This window comes from Dothidotthia symphoricarpi, assembly GCF_010015815.1.
Source record: "Dothidotthia symphoricarpi CBS 119687 unplaced genomic scaffold P153scaffold_25, whole genome shotgun sequence".
Classification (NCBI taxonomy): Eukaryota; Fungi; Ascomycota; class Dothideomycetes; order Pleosporales; family Dothidotthiaceae; genus Dothidotthia; species Dothidotthia symphoricarpi.
In genome coordinates, this window is record NW_022985032.1 from 730,578 (window position 1) to 752,080 (window position 21,503).

The 21,503-nt window shown below is 55.5% G+C and overlaps 9 protein-coding genes across 9 annotated transcripts; 3 read left to right on the forward strand and 6 right to left on the reverse strand.

Annotated features, from left to right (window-relative positions):
• Positions 1-6: 6 nt before the first annotated feature.
• Positions 7-2,858, reverse strand: P153DRAFT_371394 (uncharacterized protein). Its single transcript, XM_033669258.1, has 5 exons — positions 2,746-2,858; positions 2,579-2,607; positions 1,705-2,532; positions 1,395-1,655; positions 7-1,327 (listed from the first exon to the last, which is right to left on the reverse strand). Exons 1-5 carry the CDS (start codon positions 2,840-2,842, stop codon positions 413-415), a joined length of 2,130 nt encoding a protein of 709 aa, XP_033518481.1. The 5' UTR covers positions 2,843-2,858; the 3' UTR covers positions 7-412.
• Positions 2,859-3,030: 172 nt separating this feature from the next.
• P153DRAFT_391125 (amidase) lies at positions 3,031-4,860 on the reverse strand (the record flags this gene model as incomplete). The annotated part of the gene is made up of 4 exons (XM_033671005.1): positions 3,031-3,146; positions 3,194-4,069; positions 4,126-4,537; positions 4,594-4,860. The coding sequence occupies 4 exons, from the start codon at positions 4,858-4,860 to the stop codon at positions 3,031-3,033; spliced, it is 1,671 nt and encodes a 556-aa protein (XP_033518482.1).
• A 582-nt stretch (positions 4,861-5,442) lies between these two features.
• Positions 5,443-6,818, reverse strand: P153DRAFT_303510 (DUF500-domain-containing protein; the record flags this gene model as incomplete). The annotated part of the gene is made up of 2 exons (XM_033664520.1): positions 5,443-6,713; positions 6,770-6,818. 2 exons carry the CDS (start codon positions 6,816-6,818, stop codon positions 5,443-5,445), a joined length of 1,320 nt encoding a protein of 439 aa, XP_033518483.1.
• A 393-nt stretch (positions 6,819-7,211) lies between these two features.
• On the forward strand, positions 7,212-9,459 carry P153DRAFT_303188 (uncharacterized protein; the record flags this gene model as incomplete). Its single annotated transcript, XM_033664493.1, has 6 exons — positions 7,212-7,379; positions 7,455-7,531; positions 7,618-7,701; positions 7,760-8,106; positions 8,157-9,058; positions 9,127-9,459. 6 exons carry the CDS (start codon positions 7,212-7,214, stop codon positions 9,457-9,459), a joined length of 1,911 nt encoding a protein of 636 aa, XP_033518484.1.
• Positions 9,460-11,321: 1,862 nt separating this feature from the next.
• Positions 11,322-11,714, reverse strand: P153DRAFT_361702 (uncharacterized protein; the record flags this gene model as incomplete). The annotated part of the gene is made up of 1 exon (XM_033667005.1): positions 11,322-11,714. One exon carries the CDS (start codon positions 11,712-11,714, stop codon positions 11,322-11,324), a length of 393 nt encoding a protein of 130 aa, XP_033518485.1.
• A 1,164-nt stretch (positions 11,715-12,878) lies between these two features.
• Positions 12,879-15,106, reverse strand: P153DRAFT_371402 (uncharacterized protein). The gene is made up of 2 exons (XM_033669259.1): positions 13,130-15,106; positions 12,879-12,972 (listed from the first exon to the last, which is right to left on the reverse strand). Exon 1 carries the CDS (start codon positions 14,890-14,892, stop codon positions 13,222-13,224), a length of 1,671 nt encoding a protein of 556 aa, XP_033518486.1. The 5' UTR covers positions 14,893-15,106; the 3' UTR covers positions 12,879-12,972; positions 13,130-13,221.
• A 349-nt stretch (positions 15,107-15,455) lies between these two features.
• On the reverse strand, positions 15,456-16,592 carry P153DRAFT_391130 (uncharacterized protein; the record flags this gene model as incomplete). The annotated part of the gene is made up of 1 exon (XM_033671006.1): positions 15,456-16,592. One exon carries the CDS (start codon positions 16,590-16,592, stop codon positions 15,456-15,458), a length of 1,137 nt encoding a protein of 378 aa, XP_033518487.1.
• A 1,418-nt stretch (positions 16,593-18,010) lies between these two features.
• On the forward strand, positions 18,011-18,535 carry P153DRAFT_391131 (uncharacterized protein; the record flags this gene model as incomplete). Its single annotated transcript, XM_033671007.1, has 2 exons — positions 18,011-18,239; positions 18,315-18,535. 2 exons carry the CDS (start codon positions 18,011-18,013, stop codon positions 18,533-18,535), a joined length of 450 nt encoding a protein of 149 aa, XP_033518488.1.
• A 127-nt stretch (positions 18,536-18,662) lies between these two features.
• On the forward strand, positions 18,663-21,372 carry P153DRAFT_371405 (uncharacterized protein). The gene has a single exon (XM_033669260.1). It carries the CDS (start codon positions 18,858-18,860, stop codon positions 20,910-20,912), a length of 2,055 nt encoding a protein of 684 aa, XP_033518489.1. The 5' UTR covers positions 18,663-18,857; the 3' UTR covers positions 20,913-21,372.
• The last annotated feature ends 131 nt before the right edge of the window (positions 21,373-21,503 follow it).

The following is a 21,503-nucleotide window of genomic DNA, read 5'->3' on the forward strand; positions in this document are numbered from 1 at the left end:
TTCCTAGTTTTCGGGACTATGTATGTTACTTGTATTGTACACAAAACTCTCGAAATCAGATTGTATACTTTTTGATAAAGAGTGCATAACTGAATCATGATTGCCACCATTTTAGTAATCAAAATACCGAAACCTTCCAACTTGAGAACAAAACACTTGCATTTGACCTGATTCGCGACTAAAAGGAACTGAAACAAAGACAAGGCCTACGTATGCAACCTTCAAACGCCCCCTAGTAAGGTACTGTGCACTCGGGGTATCTATATAAACACACAACAAGATGAAGTCCTAGAAATCGGCTTGAAGTAGCAACCTATGGTTCGCCACACTCCAAATTACAACGAGTGAGGAAAAGGAGAAAACCCTGACGGACAGGCTTTTAACACGCCAACATAAGACTATTGGGATTTCGTCAGATCCAGAGGACTTGACTTCCGGAATTTCTGGCATTGAGTTCAAACTCCCAACTCTCCAAAGTCTGTGCAACTGGCAACATATTATCTTCGTTCCATGGGAGCCTCAGTGACGGATCGAGGTGAGTTGTCTGCGAAAACTGCTCAGGTTGAGAGCCATTGACTAGGTTTCGGTATGGCAAGCGCTCGGCGACGTTAGGTGGAACGGTGTTTCTGACTGCAAGTGCCCAACTCTCAGGCATCTGGGTAGCCTGACCGAAATTTTGCCACGTCTCAACTACTTGCGACACTATATCCACAATCTCATTAAAGGCTTGAAGAGCATGTCTTGCCTGTAGGAGACTTTGAGCAAGATCATACATCATGGCGACAGCATCTCGAAAGCCTTCTGTATAGGCTTGCAACTGTGCTTGTAGGTTCAAAGACGGCGCAGTGAGATCGCGAACGAGAAGCGTGCAGAGAACTAACAGAGCACTAGAGAGGCAAGTTGACATATAGTGTCGGAAGGGGGAGGGGCCTTTTGCTTCGGCGGCATAAACGCGAATGTGAGCGATAGTATCGAGAGCAACATCTCCACAGAGACGACCCATGGCGGCGTCGTACTGCAGCGACGTCATAATTCGTCGGTGTAAAAGAAGTCGAAGATTATTAAAACTGGTGTGAATAAAGGTTGCCTGTTGCACGTGACCGAATTTTGGTGCATGTTGGGGGAGGACATCGCGAAGATAACTCTCAATCTGAGCGTCAACTTGTGTCGTATCCTTGCGATTGAGCTCAGTTTTCAAGGCCTGTGGACTGAACACGAGGTCCCAGACTGAGTCAGCTAGGCGCGACCAGTGCACTGCACAGTTGACAAACTCATTGAGAGGACGCAGTAATTCAGAATTGGGCATGGGTCTCTTGTGATAGATCTCCTACAGCACTGTCAGACCGATCTTGTTGGTGACAACAAGATGCAATGAAAGTGTTGAAAATACTCACTCGATCGTATAAGTCGCCTGGTCGATCCTCAACATCAATCTCTGACTCGGGCATTGATTCAGGACGGCCGCATGACACTGCAATACGATGATCAGTGACGAATATAATCCAGAATATGCGAAGGCGCATGTAGTCTTGGAAGACGTTTGCGTCTGGGGGTGATGGCTGGCGATGCAGGCCAAACTGGAAGACAAGTCTGCTAGCAAGGCCGATACTATTGTAAGCAAGATCGGCCTTGTTTGCGAGAGTGAAGTAAAGAGTCTGCAACGGTCAGTGGGGCAGTAAAAGTGTACGCAACATGTGAGCCCACCTGAAAGAGCAGAAATTGTAGCAAACTCAAGTCGCCCCGCCCAGCTAGAGAGCGCTTCCCAGCCAGCTCATCAGCAATCTGAAACCACTGCCAACCAGGAACGCTGTTGCTGTTGGTAGTGGCAGGTGGTGCAACATGCAGTAGGATATCGCAGCAAGCAAAGATAATGTAGTGTAGGGCAAGAAAGCATGAGTCGGTGTGTTGGAGGTCGGAACTTGCTAGCATGTGCTCACTGCGTATGCGGAATTGTGCCTCGTCTATGCATGGATGGAACGGATGGAAGTCGGCAAAAAAGACTTGAAGATAGTTGTGGTAGTCTTGCGAAGGCGGGAAGGTCAGAGCGCGGCTGCCCATGCAGATGGTGGAGGGAGTGGCAGCAGATATCGACCGGCGCATCATGTCCGACGGCATGAGAGCAAGGCTTGACTGCAGGCCCATGGACGCGAGGGCGGGATGGATGGGGTCGAGGGCTGGCATGGAAAAGGCTGCATCGCTGCCATTCTCTTCTCTTTCAATACCACCACCAGGCGTCATGCTCATGCCTCGCTCGTGTATGAGGGCTTCCATCATCGTCTCAATGCGGGCCATGCGCGCCTCCATGGACATTGTGAGCACGCTGGCATCGCTGGCCCTGCGCTCGCTACTCTCATGACGCGGCAGTAAACTCCTCCTCGCAGAGCCATTGCCATTGAGGAGAGCTGCCGGCGAGGGCTGGACGGGAACTGGCCGACTGAGGTTTTGCAGAGCTTCGGCTGCCGTCTGGTCTTCCGAGTAGAAGCAGCGCCTCCCATTGTCGGTGCATCGCTGGCACGGATTCTCGCCCGAGCACTGTCTTGTCAGCCATGCCAGGAAAGGGATGCTGGAAGGAACACACCTTGAGCTTCGATCGCCTGCACGCAACACCTGCTTCGCTGTCAGTCACGCTCTCCAAATCGTCGTGGTCTGGCAGTTCGGAAACGGTCGGAATGGATCCCCAAACAAACTCATTCTTGAGACGGCATAATTTCCCAGCTTGTCGCGAATATCGTCGACGCAACTTACAGGCACGAGATGCATACTTCTGGCGAATCTTCTTGCGCTTCGGCGACGACGACGTATCGTCGTCAGCCCGGCTTAATGACGACGCCTGATCGTTCATCGCGACGAGATGGGTGGTTGGAAGGGATGTTGGGGATCGGAACAGTTGCCCCGGCCATGCGCTAGTCAGTCGCGCTTGCCCGACTGTCCGCCTTGCGTTTCACAGCGTCACGTCTCGTCTCGTCTCACCTCACCACAACACGCATCTGTTCAGTCCACACGTGATAAAATTACTCGTACACAGCTCCCTCACTTCCCTATGAGCCCACCAACATATTCCGCTACAGCCAACATCTTCTCCTCCTGCAATTTCCTCCCCACAATCTGTACGCTGACATGTGCTCCGTCATAAATCTCCGGATCATCTGTTCCTGTTAGCACGTTCAATAAATCTTCCCTTGTCCAGACTTACAATCGTCTTGTACCCCCTTGTCTGCTTCGTCAATCGGCGTGTACCCCTCTTCCTTCACATCAACACTTTTATCGACATTGGTAACAGGTACAACTACACTCGTGTAATCCAGCGCATTAACCCACGTCGAATACCCATAGTACTTGTACTTTCCTTCTCTAGCAGCAGGCCACGGTGCAAGAGGACAAATGACTGCATCAACAGGTCTCCCCGTGCCCGTCGCGTCAACAGTGCTGTTCCAAAAGTCCATATATTCCTTCTTCAATCGCCTTAGCTCGACATTTGTCGCTGCAATCTCGCTGCCCGTAGCTTCCTTGAGATCCGAAGAGTAAAACGATACTTGGTCCGCCATTGGCTCCCCAGATAGAGCGAAGGCACTGCATACGTCTTTGCCGCCGTCGAAGACCCAGGACTTGAAGCCAGTGTCGAGAATGGGCTTGTGAGACGGACTGTTCCAGGGAATCACCGTGTGGCCAGCTGAACGAAGAGCTTCGGCTACAAGATTGGTTGCACGGCGGACTGGGGGCGTGGGATTGACGATCCCGTCGGTTGCGATGAGTCCAAAACAGAGCTTTTCGTCGGATGTTGTGAGACGGAGCATCTCTTCGTGTTGGTCCTCGCGCCAGGGCACTTCATGCACCAGCGGATCATGAAGCCATGGCTTTTGCAATAGCAGGGCTTTAGTGGCCAGACGGAGAGACGCGGCGCTTTTCGCGAGTGGGCCTACGACGGAGAGGATGCTGTTTTGTCCATCCATGGAGTTTGCCATGCCTTCATAGGGGAGACGACCTGTCGAGGGGCGCAGACCATACAGTCCATTGAACGCAGCTGGGATTCGGATTGAGCCTCCGATATCAGTGCCAAAGCCGAGAGGTGCTGTGACGTGTTAGTGAACAACAACCTCTCACACATCCAAGAAAGAGGGAACATACAACCACGGATACCAATCAACGCGCCCTCGCCCCCTGAGCTCCCTCCACTGGTCAAGTGCCTGTTCTTAGGATTTAAAGTATACCCAATAATGTTGTTTACCGTCTCGCCTGTCATCAGTGTGTGCGGTACGCTCGTCTTGCAGTACAGCACCGCACCCGCATTTCTCAACTCCCTCACCATCTCACTTTCAAACACCTTTTCCTTCCCAGTACCCTTTTTTCCTTCAAACGTCCCGATCCAGCCCACATATCCCATCGACGTCTCCACACCTTTAACATGGAACTGGTCTTTGAGAGAAACAGGCACGCCGTGAAGGGGTCCAATCGGAGATTTGTGCTGAGCATAATGCGCATCAAGTCTTTTAGCATCCTCGATGGCAGCGTCGAAGAAGATCTCATGCAAACAATGCAACTGCACCCTTCAGTTTCAATATTACATCAAACATCATCTCAGGAAATACAACGTACCAGCTGATGCGCCAAACTTGCCCGATGACAAAAGGCCCTCGTAACCTTCTCCGCACTCCACTGCCCCGTTGTTGTCTTCACCGCGATCTGGTCTGCACTGCTCTCGGTAACCTCAAGCTCTTCTTGGGATAGGAATTGCTTGATGTATTCTGTGACATCGACTTGTTCCTCTACTGATGGAGGATGTGGGATGCGCCATTCTGATGGGATGGCGGCGAGTATAGCTTCGCGTTTCTGGGTAGCCAGGGATTGCCAGGATGCCGTCATGATGTGTGATGAAACTGAGGTGAGTACGAGGTGGTTAAGAGGTGTTTTGTGTGAATTGGTAGACGGATGATCTAATGCTTACACGGACCTTTGAACTTGACTTATGAGAATGCTGTCATAAAGCGATAGTGACGTGAATATGCGGGGCAATGCGGGGCGAGTGAGAGCGGAGATAAGTACGGCGATAGGTCAGTCTTATCGAGACTTTGATTGAAGAAGCCTTTGCATCTGGTGACAAAACAATCCGAGGATCGGCAAAGCTAGACATGATGTTTGGATTGATTCATCTGCTCCATTTTCCATGATCAAAACCAAGTCGCTCCATAGACAAACATGTTGAAAAGACATATGGAAACAGATGGTAACGCATACCCTCTTGAACTAGCTAGGTAGGTATCAATATGCCCAAAGCTTGAACCCAAAACCAAAAGATTGCAAAACGAAAAAAGGCTCCAGACGCCGTGCTACGTTCGTGATGAACGCTGTGGAGAGAGGATAGTTTTAGACGACGAACCGGAAGTGGCTGATGAAGCGTGTGTAGCAGTCTATAAAATATCTCGTGGTATCATTGTGTTCAAGGTCTCAGATCATCTCGACGTAGTTACTATGCACCATTAGCCATTGCGTTGTTGGGAATCGAGGGGTCGAAGCGTACCTTGGAAAGATGCCCTCCCTGTCGCCTACCCTACCTGTCCACCAATCCGTCTCGTTGTCTGTCTTCTTCAAAACTGTGATAATGTCTCCCTTCTTGAAACCCAGATCACCAGGCTGGTCAGGCTCAAAGGTGAATTTTGCAATTGCCTGGTCCGCTGCCAAGCTTGCTTTCTTCTGGCCGAAGACTGGCTTCGGGGCTGTGGGTCGTCCCGGCTTTGCGCGGTCGCTGTATGAGTAATCGTCCCCAAACGTCGACGCACGATCCCGTGCGGCGGTGCGATGGTCCAAGGATTCAAACGTTTCGTTCGGGTTTGCGCGGGTGGAGAAGGAGCGGTCGAGGCCCCCTCCGGTGTTGGGCTGGCGGTCGTACACGTCGTCTGCCCAGGTCGAGGAGCGCTGGGGACGGTCGCGGAACTGGTAGTCGTCGTCTGCGTGGCTCGTGGAGCCTCCTGTGCGGTCGCGTCGTACGCCCTCGCCGAGTGCGGGGCCTTGACGGCCCTGCCATACGACGTTGTCATGCGATTCGTCGTATACGGGGATGTCGTTGTACATTTGGTCGTTCTGGACGTTGGCGCCGGCAACGCCGGAGAAGACGCGCGAGTTGAGGATGCGGATGAGGGGTTCGGCGGCTGGTGGCGGGGGGACCTGGCCGCTGAGGAGCTCGCGCGCGGTCCAGCGGCGGCCGTACAGCTTCTCGTTTGCGTCTCGGCGCTCGATGATGCCGCTGCCCTCCAGACTGACGCCGGCAAACAGGCCCTTGGTCTTGCTGTAGCTGAAGATGCCCGCCACGCTCTTCAGACTTGCAGCTCCGGCGGCTTCCGCGTTGCGCCCGACGGGGCCCGCAGCAATCGACACATTGCCGCCCAGCGTGAGCGATCCTGCCTGCGCAAACGTCTTGACGGCCGAGGCGTCGTTGAGAATGAAGACGAAGTCGGTCAGTTCGAAGCCGATCTGGCCGCCGAAGCCGCCGCCAATGGTGCCAATGGCCGAGGGCGCCGACCACGAGCCGTCGGAGAGGCGGGCAACGACGATGCCGGACCCGAAGCGCGCGGTGCCGAGGAAGCCGGCCTTGAAGACGGTGAGGATGGCGAGGCCCTTTGCGTTGGCCAGCACCTGCGGCGGAATGATCTTGTCGGGCCCAAACGACTGTCGCGGGTCGACAAACGAGGCTAGGATCTTGCCCGTCTTTCTGCATTCGCCTGCGGGGCCGGCCTGTCAGCGACGTCACACCTGATGACGCAGAGAGCACACTTACTCCTCATCGACGAGGGCAGCGGGTTGTTGAGGTTGAAATTGATCGGCATCGTGGGCGCTGCTCGGGGGTGAGAGGATGGGAGTGGTGTGGTGCGCGGGAGAAAGTAACATGCATACACAAATGCCGTCGGCGGGGAGCTAAGATGCAGCTCCCATGACAAAGGTGGCTGTACGCGCCCAGGCTCGGGACGCGTCAACTCTCCGCAGCACATGGGCAGCTCCGAGCCATCGTCATAGGCACGCCACGCATTGTCACGAGACCTGTGGCTTCACTGCTGCTTGCTTCGAGGAGCTTCACGATGCTACTCGCGCCACGCATCAACCACCGCTGCCCGTCCCCTCCACTCACCCAACCGACCTGAACATGGAGGTGGACGTCATGTGATGTTCCCCACCAATCAACCCCAACAGCTCTGCTTACCATCTTCTCTACGTCAAGGAACATGGCTGACACCACTTCTCCCCGCGGGACAAAACGCGCCCGCCATGCTTGCCTGAACTGCCGTCGCAAGAAGACAAGATGCTCTGGCGAGCGTCCCATCTGCGCCTTCTGTTCTCGCATGCAGCAGGAATGTGTCTACGATGCCGGAACTAGCATCCATCCTCTTACAGTGCGTGAAGCCGTGTTTGCTGCATTCTCACTCTAGAGTGTACAACAGTCCTGACACTGCGTTGACTAGGGTCAGCCGTACGACGTGAACCTTGCTGCTCGTGTAGCATGGCTTGAATCCAAACTGGGAGCAATTGATTGGAACAGCTCAGAGTGAGACCACACATCTCCACCAAAACCTCATTCAAAGCCCTACCCATTCTCATGAAGCTAACCACTTACATGTTCTCAAACAATAGTAACTTGCCACCAGTATTGTCGGATCGACCATCGCCTGACGGGGCGAGTATAGAAGGGCGCCAACATGACTTTGACATGACTGCGTGAGTTTGCTTTGATCCGTGCTGTCATAACTCATGTCTACCCAATCGCTGACAAAAGACATGGCAGCGACTTTTCGTGCATACCTGACATGAACATACTCCAATCAGCCACAGACGTCTACTTTCGCCTTTGTCACAATCATCCTTACTCCTACTTCACAGAGTCTGACTTTCGCGAAAAGCTCCAAGAACGATGCTTCCCGTCTTATCTCCTGCTATCGTTCATGGCCGTTGTAGCCAGGTACTCTGACGATCCTTTCTTCAAAGGCCAAAACGCTTTGGCGGCAGAGCGCTTTGCCCGCACAGCATGGTCCCAAATCTCCGACTACATTTTCTCCAGTGATGGTGAAGCAGATATCCAGACAGTCCAGGCCACCAGCATGTTAGCCATAAACGATTTCCTTTGTAAGCTGTCTGGCTGACTCTTCTCCTTCGACGTAACTAACGTCGCATAGTTGGTCGACACCGGGCTGCTTCAGTCAAGACGGGACTTTGTGTGCGTTTAGCCCAGACTCTTCGACTCGGCGAGCAATCCGAGTATGATACGTGGTCTGAAGCAAGGAGACAAGAAAGTCGAATGACTTTCTGGTCTGTCTATCTCCTTGACAAACTGGTATCCTGTGGCCGGGATCGTCCGCCTACTATACTGGACGCGGACTGCACTGTTACGCTTCCTACGCTCCAGAAGTACTCCAAAGCTACTCAAACGACTCTCTCAGCACTCATCCAGCCATCTGAGAGCAGTCAGGTGCCCCAGCTTGATGATTTTGCGCTTGTAGTCTTCATGGCTTCTGTGTTGGGGCGAACAGTTAGGTTCAGCCTCCAGAGAGTATCAAATCCTTCCTATCCACCATGGGATTCTCGGAGCGAATTCGCAAGCATCTACGGTACTCTTTTGAGCTTCGAGGCCTTTTCCAATTCCCGTCCCCATGCGTTCGATGCTGATATTCCGTTTGGCTATTCATCGGCCAACAAGCCCGAGTTTGCCCAATCCAGCCACTTCATCTTTGCGCATGTTCTATATCACTACAATCAGTGCATCTTACACCACCCTTTCCTACTCAAGTTCCGGCTGAAATCTTCACATACGCGAGTACCACCTACCTTTCTCAGGGAGGCCATTCGCCGGAATAAGGAGCATGCAGATCGGCTTATCTCAATTCTCACATTTGTACAATGCGAACATCTCCCAATCTCCACCTTTTACGGATTTTGTGCCGTCATCTCCGGGGTCATACAGAGACTTCATAGTGCAACAACTACACAGAGTTGTTTGAGCCGAAAAGACGAGCTGTTTCAGTCATGTCTAGATTTCCTTGACCATGCGCCGCACCAATATGTACACTGCAAAAGGATGGTAAGAATTAGTCCGAACATCTCAGCTTCAATATTTTCTCTACTACATACTTCTAACTACAATCCCAGTCAACCGTGCTTCGTACATTGCAGCCTAATTCTGCGTACGCTGACGCCCTCATGTCTCCACTCCTATTCCCAGAACACCTCCACACACAAGACGACAACATAGATGAGCTTCTGTGGAATACTTTCGACTATGGCTGGCTTTGTGACCCCAACCGACCGCTTGAATTCGAACATCAAGTGCCGAAAACAAGTTCGAACTCCAATTACGGAGAAGTGCAACTACCAGAGTCAAGTGTGGGGTTTGACTATGAAGATTGGGATTGTTTGTTGCACATTGGGGCAGGCGGATCATTGCCAGCAGGTTCTACAGCTGCACTTGCAAACCATCTTTGATGACTCGAATGATGACATGATGAGAAACGCCTAGTCAGTATGGACACGGCTGCACTGTCCGTCACGGATCTCGTTTGGGACGGTGAACAGTCTATCAAAAGCTGGGTTGCCAGTGGAAACGATATCTACTACTACCGACGGAGATATTGGTGTGAGAATAACAGCATGAATTTAGTTGTAAAATTGGTCACAAACAAATTACCTTCTTCTGACTTTAGTTGTTCATGGTCTTCCTTCTCCTTACGCCTATCAAACTTCCAAGAGACTATTGTGATGCATGCAAGATCAATGCATACACAACATATCACTCTTCAAATCTTATTCGAATCGTCCGACACGAAGCAAACCGGTGCAATCTGCCTGCGCGGAAATCAACATGTCGATCAACTGAACTCGCACCACCCTTTGCAGGTAAGAAGGTAACAGAATCTGGCATTGACATGCTGAGCGCGTCTCGAGTCTTTCTGACGTGTAAGGACAGAGGAATGGTGCAATTGAGAAAGCGAATACAACACCAACATGTCACCCAGCATACCGGAGTGGAGTAGGTAACCGCTCGAACCAAGTCACACCACATATTTTAACAATCATTTCCAGCAAGACCTCCGCATATCATCTGCGGTATACAACCAAAGCGGAACAAGCATTACATGCAATTTCCAAACCTCAGTGTTGTCATCGTGGGAGCAAAAAGCGTAAATTCCGAGCCAATCCCGAAATGAACATTAATGCCCATCCATTCCCAATTCTGAAGCCCTGTCTTAACTACCCATATAATAAAGAATTCGGCTACACTCGACGTGTCATGGTATGTGTACACCGCTGGTTTCTGATCGTTTGGGGACGACACGCGACCCGTCGACGAGTGTTTGACTAGGTAGGATGGAGCGGCATGTCGAGGTCGATCTGGAAAGTGGTTGACGATCGTCATTTCAGGGCGACCGGATGCAGGTTGGAGGATGCAGATATCGCGGGTCATGACATGTATCGTGAGAATGGAGCGAGGGGGGTCAAGTGGTTGAATTGAGATGAGACACGGTATTAGTGAATGACATGATGCGGGGCAAAGTTTTTGTAATATCACAAGCATTGTTGCTTGGGAACTATCCTATCCTATCCTCACCGCGAATTAACTAATACATGCTGGTCCTTGGCTCTCGCCCTTCAAACTCTCGCACATCTCCAAATATCTCTTCCACTAAAAAGGGGGGTATAAAAACAAGGGGGGTATCACCAAACTCTAGCTCCATCAGAGAGAAAATAACGACGGCAATCATGTGCAAACATGCTTCCGGAGGGGATGTCCCAGGCAGATGTTTTCCATGGTGCCCTCCAACGCGCAGCGTCCCGTTGCGCGGTGTTCAGAAAAGACAAGGGGGGTATTCGACGTAAAAAAAAGTAAAACATTGGAGAATAATAAGATTATGACTCCCAGTGACTCAACAAAAGCTCTTCATAAAGGAAAGTAGATTATAGTTCCAGAAAGTAGATTTTCTTCGGTATCCCCACACACTTCGTCAATCGTGTCAAACAATAGAAGACAATGAGGATTACAAAAAGATAGTACTCGGAACTAAACGTGGGAGTAGAAAAGAGTTTTGAAGCGCAAAGGCTAGTTCAAAAGAGTGAATGTGAAAGTATATGGCAAAACATAGTAAAAAATAAAGATTAAATCGAACAAGGGCGAGCGGGGTATAGCAAGGCAAACGTGAATGGAAAGAATCCTCGTGAAGACGTGAGTGAGCACAAGTGCAGCCCTAGGCCGTGCGCTTCATGGTAAATGGGCGGTGTTGAATCAAAGACGGGCATCAGTCGATGATGCAAGAAGCTCCGGCTTCGGGGGAGGCAACTCAGAGCGCATCTCACAGGGCGAGGTAGCCGACGCCAGCAACGAGGGCTGCGACGAGAGCGTTGGCGTTGAGGGCCGATGCGGCGCCAGTGAACTGGGCTGGGCTGGGGTTGGACAGGGTGCCGCTGGGGGAGACGACGGTGCCATTGTGGCCGGCAGAGTAGGCGGGGGGAGAGTACGAGGGGACGGCGTACGGGGCGACAGACGTGGCGACAGACGTGGCGTGGATGGTCGAGGTTTGGTTGGCGACACTGCCGGTGGGCGAGGCGCCGGACGCAGTGACGACGTTGAGGTGGTAGATGGTGGACGTCATGTAGACGGTTGTCTCATAGGACCCAGCGCTCTGAGCCGAGGCGCACACGAGCAGCGCGAAGAGGGCGACGATGATCTGTTGGAAAGAGTGCATCTTGATGGTGGTGTTGTGTGTTGGTGAAGAAGCGGGATTGGATGTCTGATCAGGTGATTGTCCGGATTGCGATTGAGATGTGAGGTTCAAGACGCGTCTCGAGTGTTGTTTCGTGTTGATAAAAGAGTGTATGAGTTGGTATGCGACAGCAGTGTTGATATGTTATTGACCGAGTGAATGAATGAAGAAATGAGTGTATATCGGCTAACAGAGAATGATGCTTGAAAACGAGGCGAGGATAGAGTCTTATAAAAGAGTGACTGCGTCAGGAAGGACGTGCTTGAGTTGTTTGGAGGGGAATGGTGGCTAAACGGGGGTGCCCTGGGGGCGTTTCCTATCTTATGGCACGCAACCTCGTAATTTCCCGCGACCTTGGTGCAATTTCGGGACTTGACCACACTAACGCTGGTTCGCACCTGCCCAGCCTCTGTCCTGTGCGACACGAATAATGCGGGCACACGACGCGTCTGTGCACCACCTACTGCAGGGTGAAGAGTGGTCACGTTCAATGTCACGTCAATCTGTGGGACAGTCCAGGAATGCGTCTACCAAAACAACGTGTTCAACCACATCCTCTGGCTCTGCAATTGTGTCTGGGTACACTCGACACTCGTGCGAACTCGTTGCACCACAACAGCCAGCGCGTCGTCAATGAAACACGCGGCGAATCGCTATGCGCCTGGCCATCGGCGTGGTCTCCGGTAAGGCGCAACAGCCAACACCCCTCCCACGGTCGTGTGCATCGTGGGATTTTGATTGTTTTGTAAGACGGCTACGTGACTGTATGAGTCTCAAGCGGCATGGACTAGACTTTGCATAGAAGCTGCGCTGGCTGCTTGTGTGATGTTGGCGCAATAACATCTCGCCAAACATACTCCCTTGATTCCCTCCTTCTCTTCTGGTGGTGACAGACAGAGATCGCACGAATGGGTCACTCAGAAATGATGCAATTAGACTATGCCATTGGCTACTCGAGTCAAGTCTTTCTACTAAGCACACGCTATCATTATTGCACTATTGCTGCCACCGCAAGGCCAATGTTGGTCTTCATTTGTTGCAGCCGCCCGCACTGACCAATGCGTCTGGCAACAACCGCGGCTCCTCAGTCCAATCCAAGCCATCCCATCACCAGACCCCTAAATCGTACAAATCAATCATGCTCGCGAGCAAATGAGCAGCCTTGCGTGCTCGTACTATCTCGGCCAACTCTCTACCCAGACCTGAAAACACTCGCGTCCCAGGACAAAGGTCATAACGCCTGTGGTGCGCCATGTCAGTCACCTGAAGCACGTTTGACACGCGCCAAATTAAGGTAACCCGTCGGCCTTGTTCTTTTTCATCCAGGGCGAATTCAACCCACGACGCAAGCCTTGCACTCGTCCACTCTAGATGGACAAGGAAATGAACGCACGTACCTCGTGCCCGTGATCTTTCCTGTTTGCAGCGCGCGAAACACCACGTGTCGCCGTTGCTTCCCATCTCTGTTTCATCGCCTCCAACAGGGCTCTCAGTCCGCCTCGGCCGCCTCCGCACTCTCCCACATTCGGCGGCAGATCTCCTCGGCCTCTGTCGGAGGCCTGGCGTGTTCCTCGTCGAGGCTCTCCCTGTCAGGGTCCTCGTCGTCGCGACTAGTGCGGCCACCCGCGTCGAAGCTAAGTCGCGACCTTCGCGAGCTTGCGCCATCGGTTTCGCCATGGCCTCCAGCGTCGGTGAGGCTCGTGCTCAGGCTGGTGGTGCTGGCGGAGCCGTTCAGGCTGACTGACTTGGAGACACGCGTGTTCATCTTCTGCTTCACGCCGGGAATCTGCTGGATGCGCCAGATGGAGTCTGCGAGCGGGTTGCGGTAGCGTCGCACGACTCTGTACTCGACGGCGACGTGGTTGAACTGCTGCTGCAGGCGGGGGTCTACGCGTCCCTGGCCGTTTGCGTGGTAGTGCATGCCCGAGGGAAAGAAGGCCGAGCCGCCAGCACGCGCCATGACGGCGGGGACCAGCTTCTGGGGCTCAATGGCCGACGATGCGCGCTGGAGCAGTAGTTTCTGCTGGGTCCTGTTCAGCGTCGGGGTGGTGGTGCCCGAGCGTTGGACGTTGGACGTCGACTTGTTGCGTTTGCTCTCGTCGAGGTCGCCCTGGTCGGGTGTGGGGTCGTCGCGCGGCGGCATGTACTCGCCGTTGGCGGGGGTCCCCGCCGAGCCGTGGCCGTCCATGAAGCGCGACACCAGGTCCTTGCCCGGCGTGTCGACCAGCGTCGATGCCGCGCTGTGGGCTGGCAGGACGGAGCGGGGGGTTTCGCGGTCTGCAGCGGTCTTGTGCACGGTCAGGTTGGAGGTCGAGGTGGAGCTGCGCTGCAGCAGGCGCGAGGTGAGCATGTCGGCGTCGGGCGGGCGCGAGTGGTGGTGCGAGGTGCCCCCGTTGGCCTGCGTGTTGTTGCGCGTGCGGTCGGCCAGGGCGTTGGCGGCCTGGGCGTTGGCGGTGCTGGTGGTGCTGGCGGTGGGGGGCGTCTCGTCTGCGGCCTCTGCCTGGGCTACGCGGTCGCGCTGCTGCTCGAGGATGAGCGAGTTGGAGCGCGTGTTGGAGCGCGTCGTCGTGGGCGACTGCGAGGCGCTCTCCTCGGTCCAGCCGTCGTTGTCGGCGTGGTCGCTGTCCGGGTCCATGTCGACGGCGGGGTGGGCGTCGGGCGACGAGGGGCGCGAGCGGTTGGGCGTGGCCAGGGCGCGGCGGGCGGCGGCAATGTCGTTCTTGGAGACGCGGGCGGGCTGCTTGGCCTGACCCTGGCGCGCGAGGTGGCCGCTCGAGTGGTTCTTGCGCAGGTTGGCGTGGGCGTGGGCCTGCGAGGCGCGCACAATGGTATTCGTCGAGGCATTGCGCTTGAAGCCGGGGCGCGGGCTGCTGGGGGCCGAGACTGAGTTGCCCGACTGCGAGCGGCGGTGGTGTCGCGCCGTGTCGTCGGCGGCGGGCGGCGGCGGCTGGGCGGCTTTGGCCAGCTTGTTCAGGTGCTTGCCTGTCGAGGGGTTGCGCTGCACGCGCGAGCCGACGACGTGGTGGCGGGTGGCCTTGTGCTGGGGCCGCTGATGCGACTCGGACGGCGACTGCGACACCTGCGACTGCGACGAGTGCTGGCGGGACATGGCCGCCGGCCGCTTGGGCCGCGATTGGCCTTCGTCGCCGGAGGAGCCCATGCTGCTGCTGCTGCTGTTGCTGGGCGTGTGGGCTGCGCGCGTCGAGTGCGTCCGTCAGCTGCGAGCGGTGGGTGAGAGGGCGGATCAAGGGCCTGTGATTTGGTCGTGCACAGCCGGCGGAGGGAGTCTCTGAGCTGGCAGCGACATCAGCACGCGGCCATGGACGTCAATTGGGCCAAGGGGAGCGGTGTCTGGTTGCACGGCGTCGGCCACGTTCTGTCTTCCAACGCACAAGCCCAGACGTGCCGTCGCCAGAAAGCCCAAAGCAGCGAGCCACTGGCGGCGGGCGGCCCGTGCGCCTCTCCTTCGGTTCACCGCGCGCCGTTTGCAGACAAGCCCCAACGTCACAGTCCGGCCATTGGTCTCGTCTCTGTAAGATGCTGATTACGTGCTAATGCCTATGTCCTACTACCTACTCTTACACTCTAATTCCACATATCTCTACATCTGCCCCATAAACATGTCCCTCTCCTAGCTATGCTCGCCGTCCCATCTCAATGCCCATGTTCGTAATCGTCGTAAGCCTTGTCGACTGTCGTTCCGCTCCGTCTTTCTCAACACTCCTACACCTCTCTCTCCCGTGTGCATGTCGTAAAGTGAGCCCGCGCGAATTTCTTAAGCTTCCTCCGCACCCCGTGTCGGTGCGCGGCTTGCTGCTGGCTGATCTGCCGCTGCGCTGGGTTCATGCCATCGACGCACCCAAATGATGACGTGCTGAGCATCGACGCAGCGTGGGACCGGTACGAAGGCGGAGGCGGTCCTGAACTGTACGTGGGGGCATCTGAAAGGTCACACATCGAGTCTTCACCACTGGCGTGCGCCCCTGCTGTCGAGGGCCGCGTGCTGTTTCCACTCCTTGCAGCATGTCCAAGCACTGCGTTGATACGGCGCTCTGTGTTAGACTCTGTTTGCCCAAATCTCGCGCTTGCCCGACTTCCATGACGGACAGGCAGATGCTCGAGCGAGTTCTGACCAGCAGACAGCAGCTCTCGCATCTCCGTTGAGGCTTTGGATGTTGGTCGTCGTGCTGGAGGGCGAGACGATCTGGACCGCGTCAAGACCATGGGAGGGGCGGCCTGCTGTGTCTCCGTATAGGCGATGGCCAAGAGCGGCATCGAGCTTGATCGCCGCTTCATCTGCTTTCGAACGGCAGTGTGCTGAGATAGACTGCGTAAGAGCGAGGGCATTCGGACTTGCATCATCTTGGCGCCATGGCACAACGACTTCATCTGCTGGCTGGGCGATGTCGACAACTTCTCCGCATCTGGCTTGCGCACAATAGGGACAGCATATTGAAAGTCTACCGACTCTCCAGGACACACGGCTGTTCCCGCTCTCCAGTAAGGTAGCCCGCTCATGAGCGGTGGAGAAGGCATGCTCGTGCTAGTGTCCAGCCATGCATTGATGTCTCGCATGACGTCCGCGTCTGGTCTCGGCGGGCGAGGTGGAGGCTGACCTCGGAAGCAGGTCGATATGCGCTCAACATGGATTGAACTGGACGGCACTGTTGGTGCTGTGCTCGGGTTTGGTGCTGTTTGTGGGCGCTTGAGCGACATTCTCCTTCTCAACCACCCGTCTCCCTCACTGCTCTCAGCCTGCCGCACTGCTGGCCTCCGAAAAGCTCGCTGTAGCCACCTCCTTGCCCCTTCGTTCTTGTTGCGCGTTGGGGGAAAACTGTATTTGGTATGCATTGCTGTCATGTTGCCTCTGTCCGAAGAAGTTGTTTACGGGAAAAAGGTACGCTGAGTGATGTCCGAGGATAAGCGTGTTGATGAAGGCCCAGATGTCAGGATAGCGAGTGTCGTCAGCCCAGCCGGTGTTGTTATTGATGGCGGCAGGCAAACAGGCGCAGCGGCGTGCGGGAAGTGAAAGAAGGAAGTTGGGTGAAGGGAAAGGTCACTGCCGTCATGGGCTGCACATCTGACAGTCACCGCGAAATGGGAAGTTACGCCTAACACCTCCCACGTCACCTTCATTTTCTAGAAAAATGTTTGAAGCTCACCACATTCTCAACCCAGCTCTGATCCTTCTCGGTCAAAACATGAGATGGAATCTGACTCGATGAGCGAGTATGAGTATGGAACAGGACTGGATAAGAATGACCGAAAAGCAATGCACAATCGAACTCAAGAGATGTAATAGAAACATAGGCCCTCTTTGCTTGCCCATTGCAAACTCCGACAAGTTTAGGAGGATTAAAACATGTGATAACATCCTCTCCAAGACCGACGTCTAAGTTCGGCGCACACAAGCTCTCAAGCCCAACTAACAGCGTCAGCTCAATTCGACTCCTCATGAACACCAACTAGGCGTGGTACATCGAAGCTGTCACTTCTGTTTTGGGCCTATATCAAGTGCAGCCGCTCTTGCAGGTTTGCATATCACAAACTCGCAAGTCCAATCTGAAGACCTTGATTATTTCAACTCACTATACGCTACACCTGACAACTCTCCCAAGCATTGTGCAGTAAACCAGCAACGGTCCACAGAACCAAAAACACACTTCCCGAACACCAAGGCGGTGGCTACATCACCGTCACAAGCCAGCAATCGCGACATGCACTGGACGCCGTCGATGCACCTGCCCCTAAAGAAGTCAGACACTCCTCTGACCAATTCGGTGTTATTCTGATTCTGATCTGGCCAGATATTGATCAAGAACCTTTCCATGTCCGTCTCGAACAAAGAGCTACTGTCGCATGCGAAGCGATCGTGTGAGAGAACAGTATTTACAAGAAGCCAAACTGTTGGGTGAAGCCAGGGACGTCTCAAAGGACCTTATGGCGCTAGTACGAGCGTACAGGCGAGTATGTCATGCGAGACTGGCGTTGCAACTTAGAGAAGGTCATCCTTCGCGCCCAGAGCCTTGACTAGTTCCGCGACAATCTAAGTCGTTACCAGCGAGAGCGATGGAAGAAGGCGAAATGGCTGATGAGGATGAAGTATGCACAGGATAGGACTCGCGGGCCTCAACGGCTATGGGAAGACCACACTTGTTTCTATGGTTGTGGGTAGTGATGAAGAGGGAGGGGTGAGACCTACCTCTGGCACGATCGCGCGACATGCTCGAGCAAGAATTGGTCAGTTTTCATAACAGTCGGTCGAAGAGATTGCTGCCATGGCATCTTCTGATCCTCAGTTGACGGCGCTTGGCCATGTTATGTACGTTAGTGAAGAGATGCAAGACAAGGACGCGCGCCAGATAGTGGAAAGTCTAGGACACCAAGGGCAGACTGTTCCTGATGTGCCACTGGGGTTGCTGTCTGGGGGCCAGAAGGTCAGGGTGGCGCTGGCGAAGCTGTTCTGGCCACCGCCGCAGCTGCTTATTTTGGATGAGGTTACGATAGGTTCTTCATGAGGTTTGTTTGGCTGGCTACTTGCGACTCGTCCCGTCCCGAGCTAACGACGCGGTAGAAGTGTAGTCAAAAGGGAGTCCCCGTATAGGCTAGCGCCAGGGATGGGCGGGGGTGAAGACGAGGCTGAAGAGGCAAGCGATTCAGACGACCAGGCAGGGGCAGGTCCTGGGGCTGTTTACCGGCTGAGCAGAAGGCAGCTGAGGAAGCTCGAGGGCGGCATGACGCAGTACGAGGAGACGGCGGCCAGGAGTGCAGCCAGGTTGGGCACGGCAAGGCGGTCGACGTGATTGATAGCAGCCAGTGAACTGGGCGTTGTGACGAGGGGGAAGGGGGAAGCGGTGCTGGTCCCGGCGCACGTGCAAGGGCGCGGCACCTGCATGGAGCTCCATCGACAAACCTCGTCTCTAGGGGCATCGTGGTGCGCCAAGTATCGAACACATTCCCCAGCACGTCGCTCTTTATGCGTGCAGTCTCTCATTCTTTTTATTTCATATCATGGTATTCACTTTCTCGTCTGGACTTGCAGGAGCGGCTTTGCGGTAGGAGGTGGCATGCACGAACCGAGGGACCCCTGGACACGATAATTCACACCCGAACGCAACTGGCACCATGGGCGAAGCCGACACGGCCACGACGCCCTGTCCCCGCTCGACGGTCGAGGCAGCCCCGCTCAAGGCCGCCAAGGACAAGAGCTGCCCGTTCTGCGGCCAGGCCTTCACCTCGAGCTCGCTGGGCCGCCATCTCGACCTCTACCTGCGGCCCAAGAACCCCAAGGCGCCCGACGGCATACACATTGTGGACGAGATCCGCAAGATCCGGGGCGGCATCACGCGGCGGCAGGCCAAGGGCAGCGTGTCGCTGCCCAAGAAGGAAGACGGCGGGGAGCGCACACCCGCGGGCCCCCGGCCGAGTGAGGCGTCGTCGACGGCGGCACCGAGCCCCGGCGACGAGGGCGAGGCAGAGGGAGAGGGCGGCGATGAGGGCGGCGACGAGGGGCAGCTGGACGTGGGCCGCACGCGGGGCCAGTTCCGCAACGTGAGCTGGGGCGCGCAGTCGTCGCGGGCGGTGGCGGCCAGGACGCCCGAGGTGCGGCGGCAGGCGGCACGGCACACGCAACGGCGGGCAGAGCTGGAGCAGCGGCACAAGGCGAGCGTCGACGGCGACACGGCGCGGGCGACGGAGATGGCGCTGCGCGAGCTGCTCAAGAGCGTGCGCGAGGCCAACGCCAAGGCCTGCGGCGCCGGCCTGTTCGACTTCGACCCCTACGCGCTCAACTTCCCCGCGCTGTGCCTGCACATGCTGCACGCGCCCTCGACGCTCTTCTCGCCCACGCCCTTCCCCACGGCCGAGTCGTGGTCCATCAGCCCGCCCGGCCAGGCCCAGTTCGACGCCCTCAACCGCCAGGTCCGCGAGCGCCTGCTGGCCCACCAGCGCCAGCGCCACGTCAACCGCGCATACCCCGCCGGCGACGGCTCGGGCGCCTCGTCGGCCGCCACGTCGCCGCTGCCCTCGCCGCCGCTGCTCGAGCCCGATCCGCAGAAGCTCTTCTGCCACATGGCCGACGCCTACAACCACTGGACCCGCCAGACGGAGCACACGCGCCACGAGTGCTGGCAGCTCGAGATCCTGCGCGCCTACGCCCGCGCCCACGACCGCCGCCGCGACACGCAGGCCCAGCTCGAGAGCGCCCGCCGCGAGATCGACTTCCTCAAGGCCAACCGCTGGACCGCCGGCGGGCCCGACCTCTCGCCCGTCAGCATCAACCTGGGCTCCGACGTGGCCAAGGAGCTGGGCAAGCACGGCATGGACTACCGCAACTGGGACTACGACCGCCTCGTCGACAAGTGGAAGACGGCCATCCGCGAGAGCAAGGCGGCCACGTCGGGTATGGCCGTGCAGAAGCCCCTGCCCAGCGGCCCCACCAGCACCCGCAGCGGCTCCATGACCAGCTTGCCTGCCCAGTCGTTCGCTGCCACCACCCAGCAGGACCGCCCGCCGAGTCCCGTCAAGGCGGAGAGCGCACTTCCCTTTCCTGCGCCGCCAGCCACAGGCCGCGAGCCAGAAGGCGACCAGCTGGACGCAGAAGGCGACGATGACGACGACGACGACTCGATCAACTGCCAGCAGCGTCAGATTCAGCACCAGCACCAACACCAACCCCTCTCTCATTTCCACGGCATGCCCCTGCAGCCAACGCCCATACACCCCTCACAGCAACTCCAGCACATGCAAGCACAGATCCACGTCTCGCAGGCCCAGGCCCACGCACAGGTACAAGCCCATGCACACGCCCAAGCACACGCGTGGGCAGCAGCACGGCAACACATGAACCAGTCGCGCGCCCAGGACTTCAGGCCTCACCAGCACCAGCAGCTGTCGCCACACCCACAGCACATCTCCCCACATCCCCAACACATGTCGCCACATCCGCAGCACATGGGTTCGGCCAACACCAGCCGCAGACCCTCGCTCGCCATGATGGATCCACACGCCATGGACCCCAACGCCGTGGCCGCCCTCAACGGCGCCATGGTCATGTCGACTGGGATGGAGGGCATCGAGACACACCAAGACCAGTTCCTAAGAATGGACATGGGACTCGCAGCGGGGTTTGTCGGGTCGAATGAAGGCGGCATGCACGGGGATGTCAAATTTTCATCTTGAGTCTGTCACACACGACGTAAGACTTGCATCGCCACACGGCCAAGTGGCCATCTTTCTTTTCTTTTTGTTTCGTTTGTTATACCCTCGTCATCTGTTTCGTTGCTTGCATATCACACCATCTTGTGTCGAAGATACCCAAACTCGCATACTCCGAAAAGCATCTCATCTACTTTGCGTGCAGCGGAGCCGTACACACTAATTTTTATTTCTTGTGTCACCTAATCTGGGGAACTGGGGTTCAAGGCTTGGCTTCTCTAGAACCGGTGGAAATTTTGTTAGAACGGGGTGGCTGTCTCCTTATGTTCATCCTCATTTGTACTGCATATTAATTTCCTTTGTATATACCATCATCATCATCATCATCACCACCATCACCACAGCCGGGCGAAGGGAAAACTTGTTAGGTACCAAGTCCTGCATGATTCTCGTAGTAGCTACATAATTACCATCATATTGCATCATCTTCATCCTGCGCTGTGAATATCAATGCCGATGATTATACCAAGCAGGTATCTACACAATCAGGCACATGCATGAGCAGAATCAGCATAGCGGAAACCAACAAAATGCCTGCTTTGGACGGTCTAGTCG

Excerpts from the sequence above, each read along its gene's own strand:
- P153DRAFT_371394 (XM_033669258.1), bottom strand. The coding sequence starts at position 2,842 with ATGAACGATCAGGCGTCGTCATTAAGCCGGGCTGACGACGATACGTCG. Across the intron at positions 2,533-2,578 it reads GCAGGCGATCGAAGCTCAAG|TGCTCGGGCGAGAATCCGTG; the intron begins GTGTGTTCCTTC and ends CTGACAAGACAG. Across the intron at positions 1,328-1,394 it reads CAGGCGACTTATACGATCGA|GAGATCTATCACAAGAGACC; the intron begins GTGAGTATTTTC and ends ACAGTGCTGTAG.
- P153DRAFT_371402 (XM_033669259.1), bottom strand. The coding sequence starts at position 14,892 with ATGGGCTCCTCCGGCGACGAAGGCCAATCGCGGCCCAAGCGGCCGGCG.
- P153DRAFT_371405 (XM_033669260.1), top strand. The coding sequence starts at position 18,858 with ATGGGCGAAGCCGACACGGCCACGACGCCCTGTCCCCGCTCGACGGTC.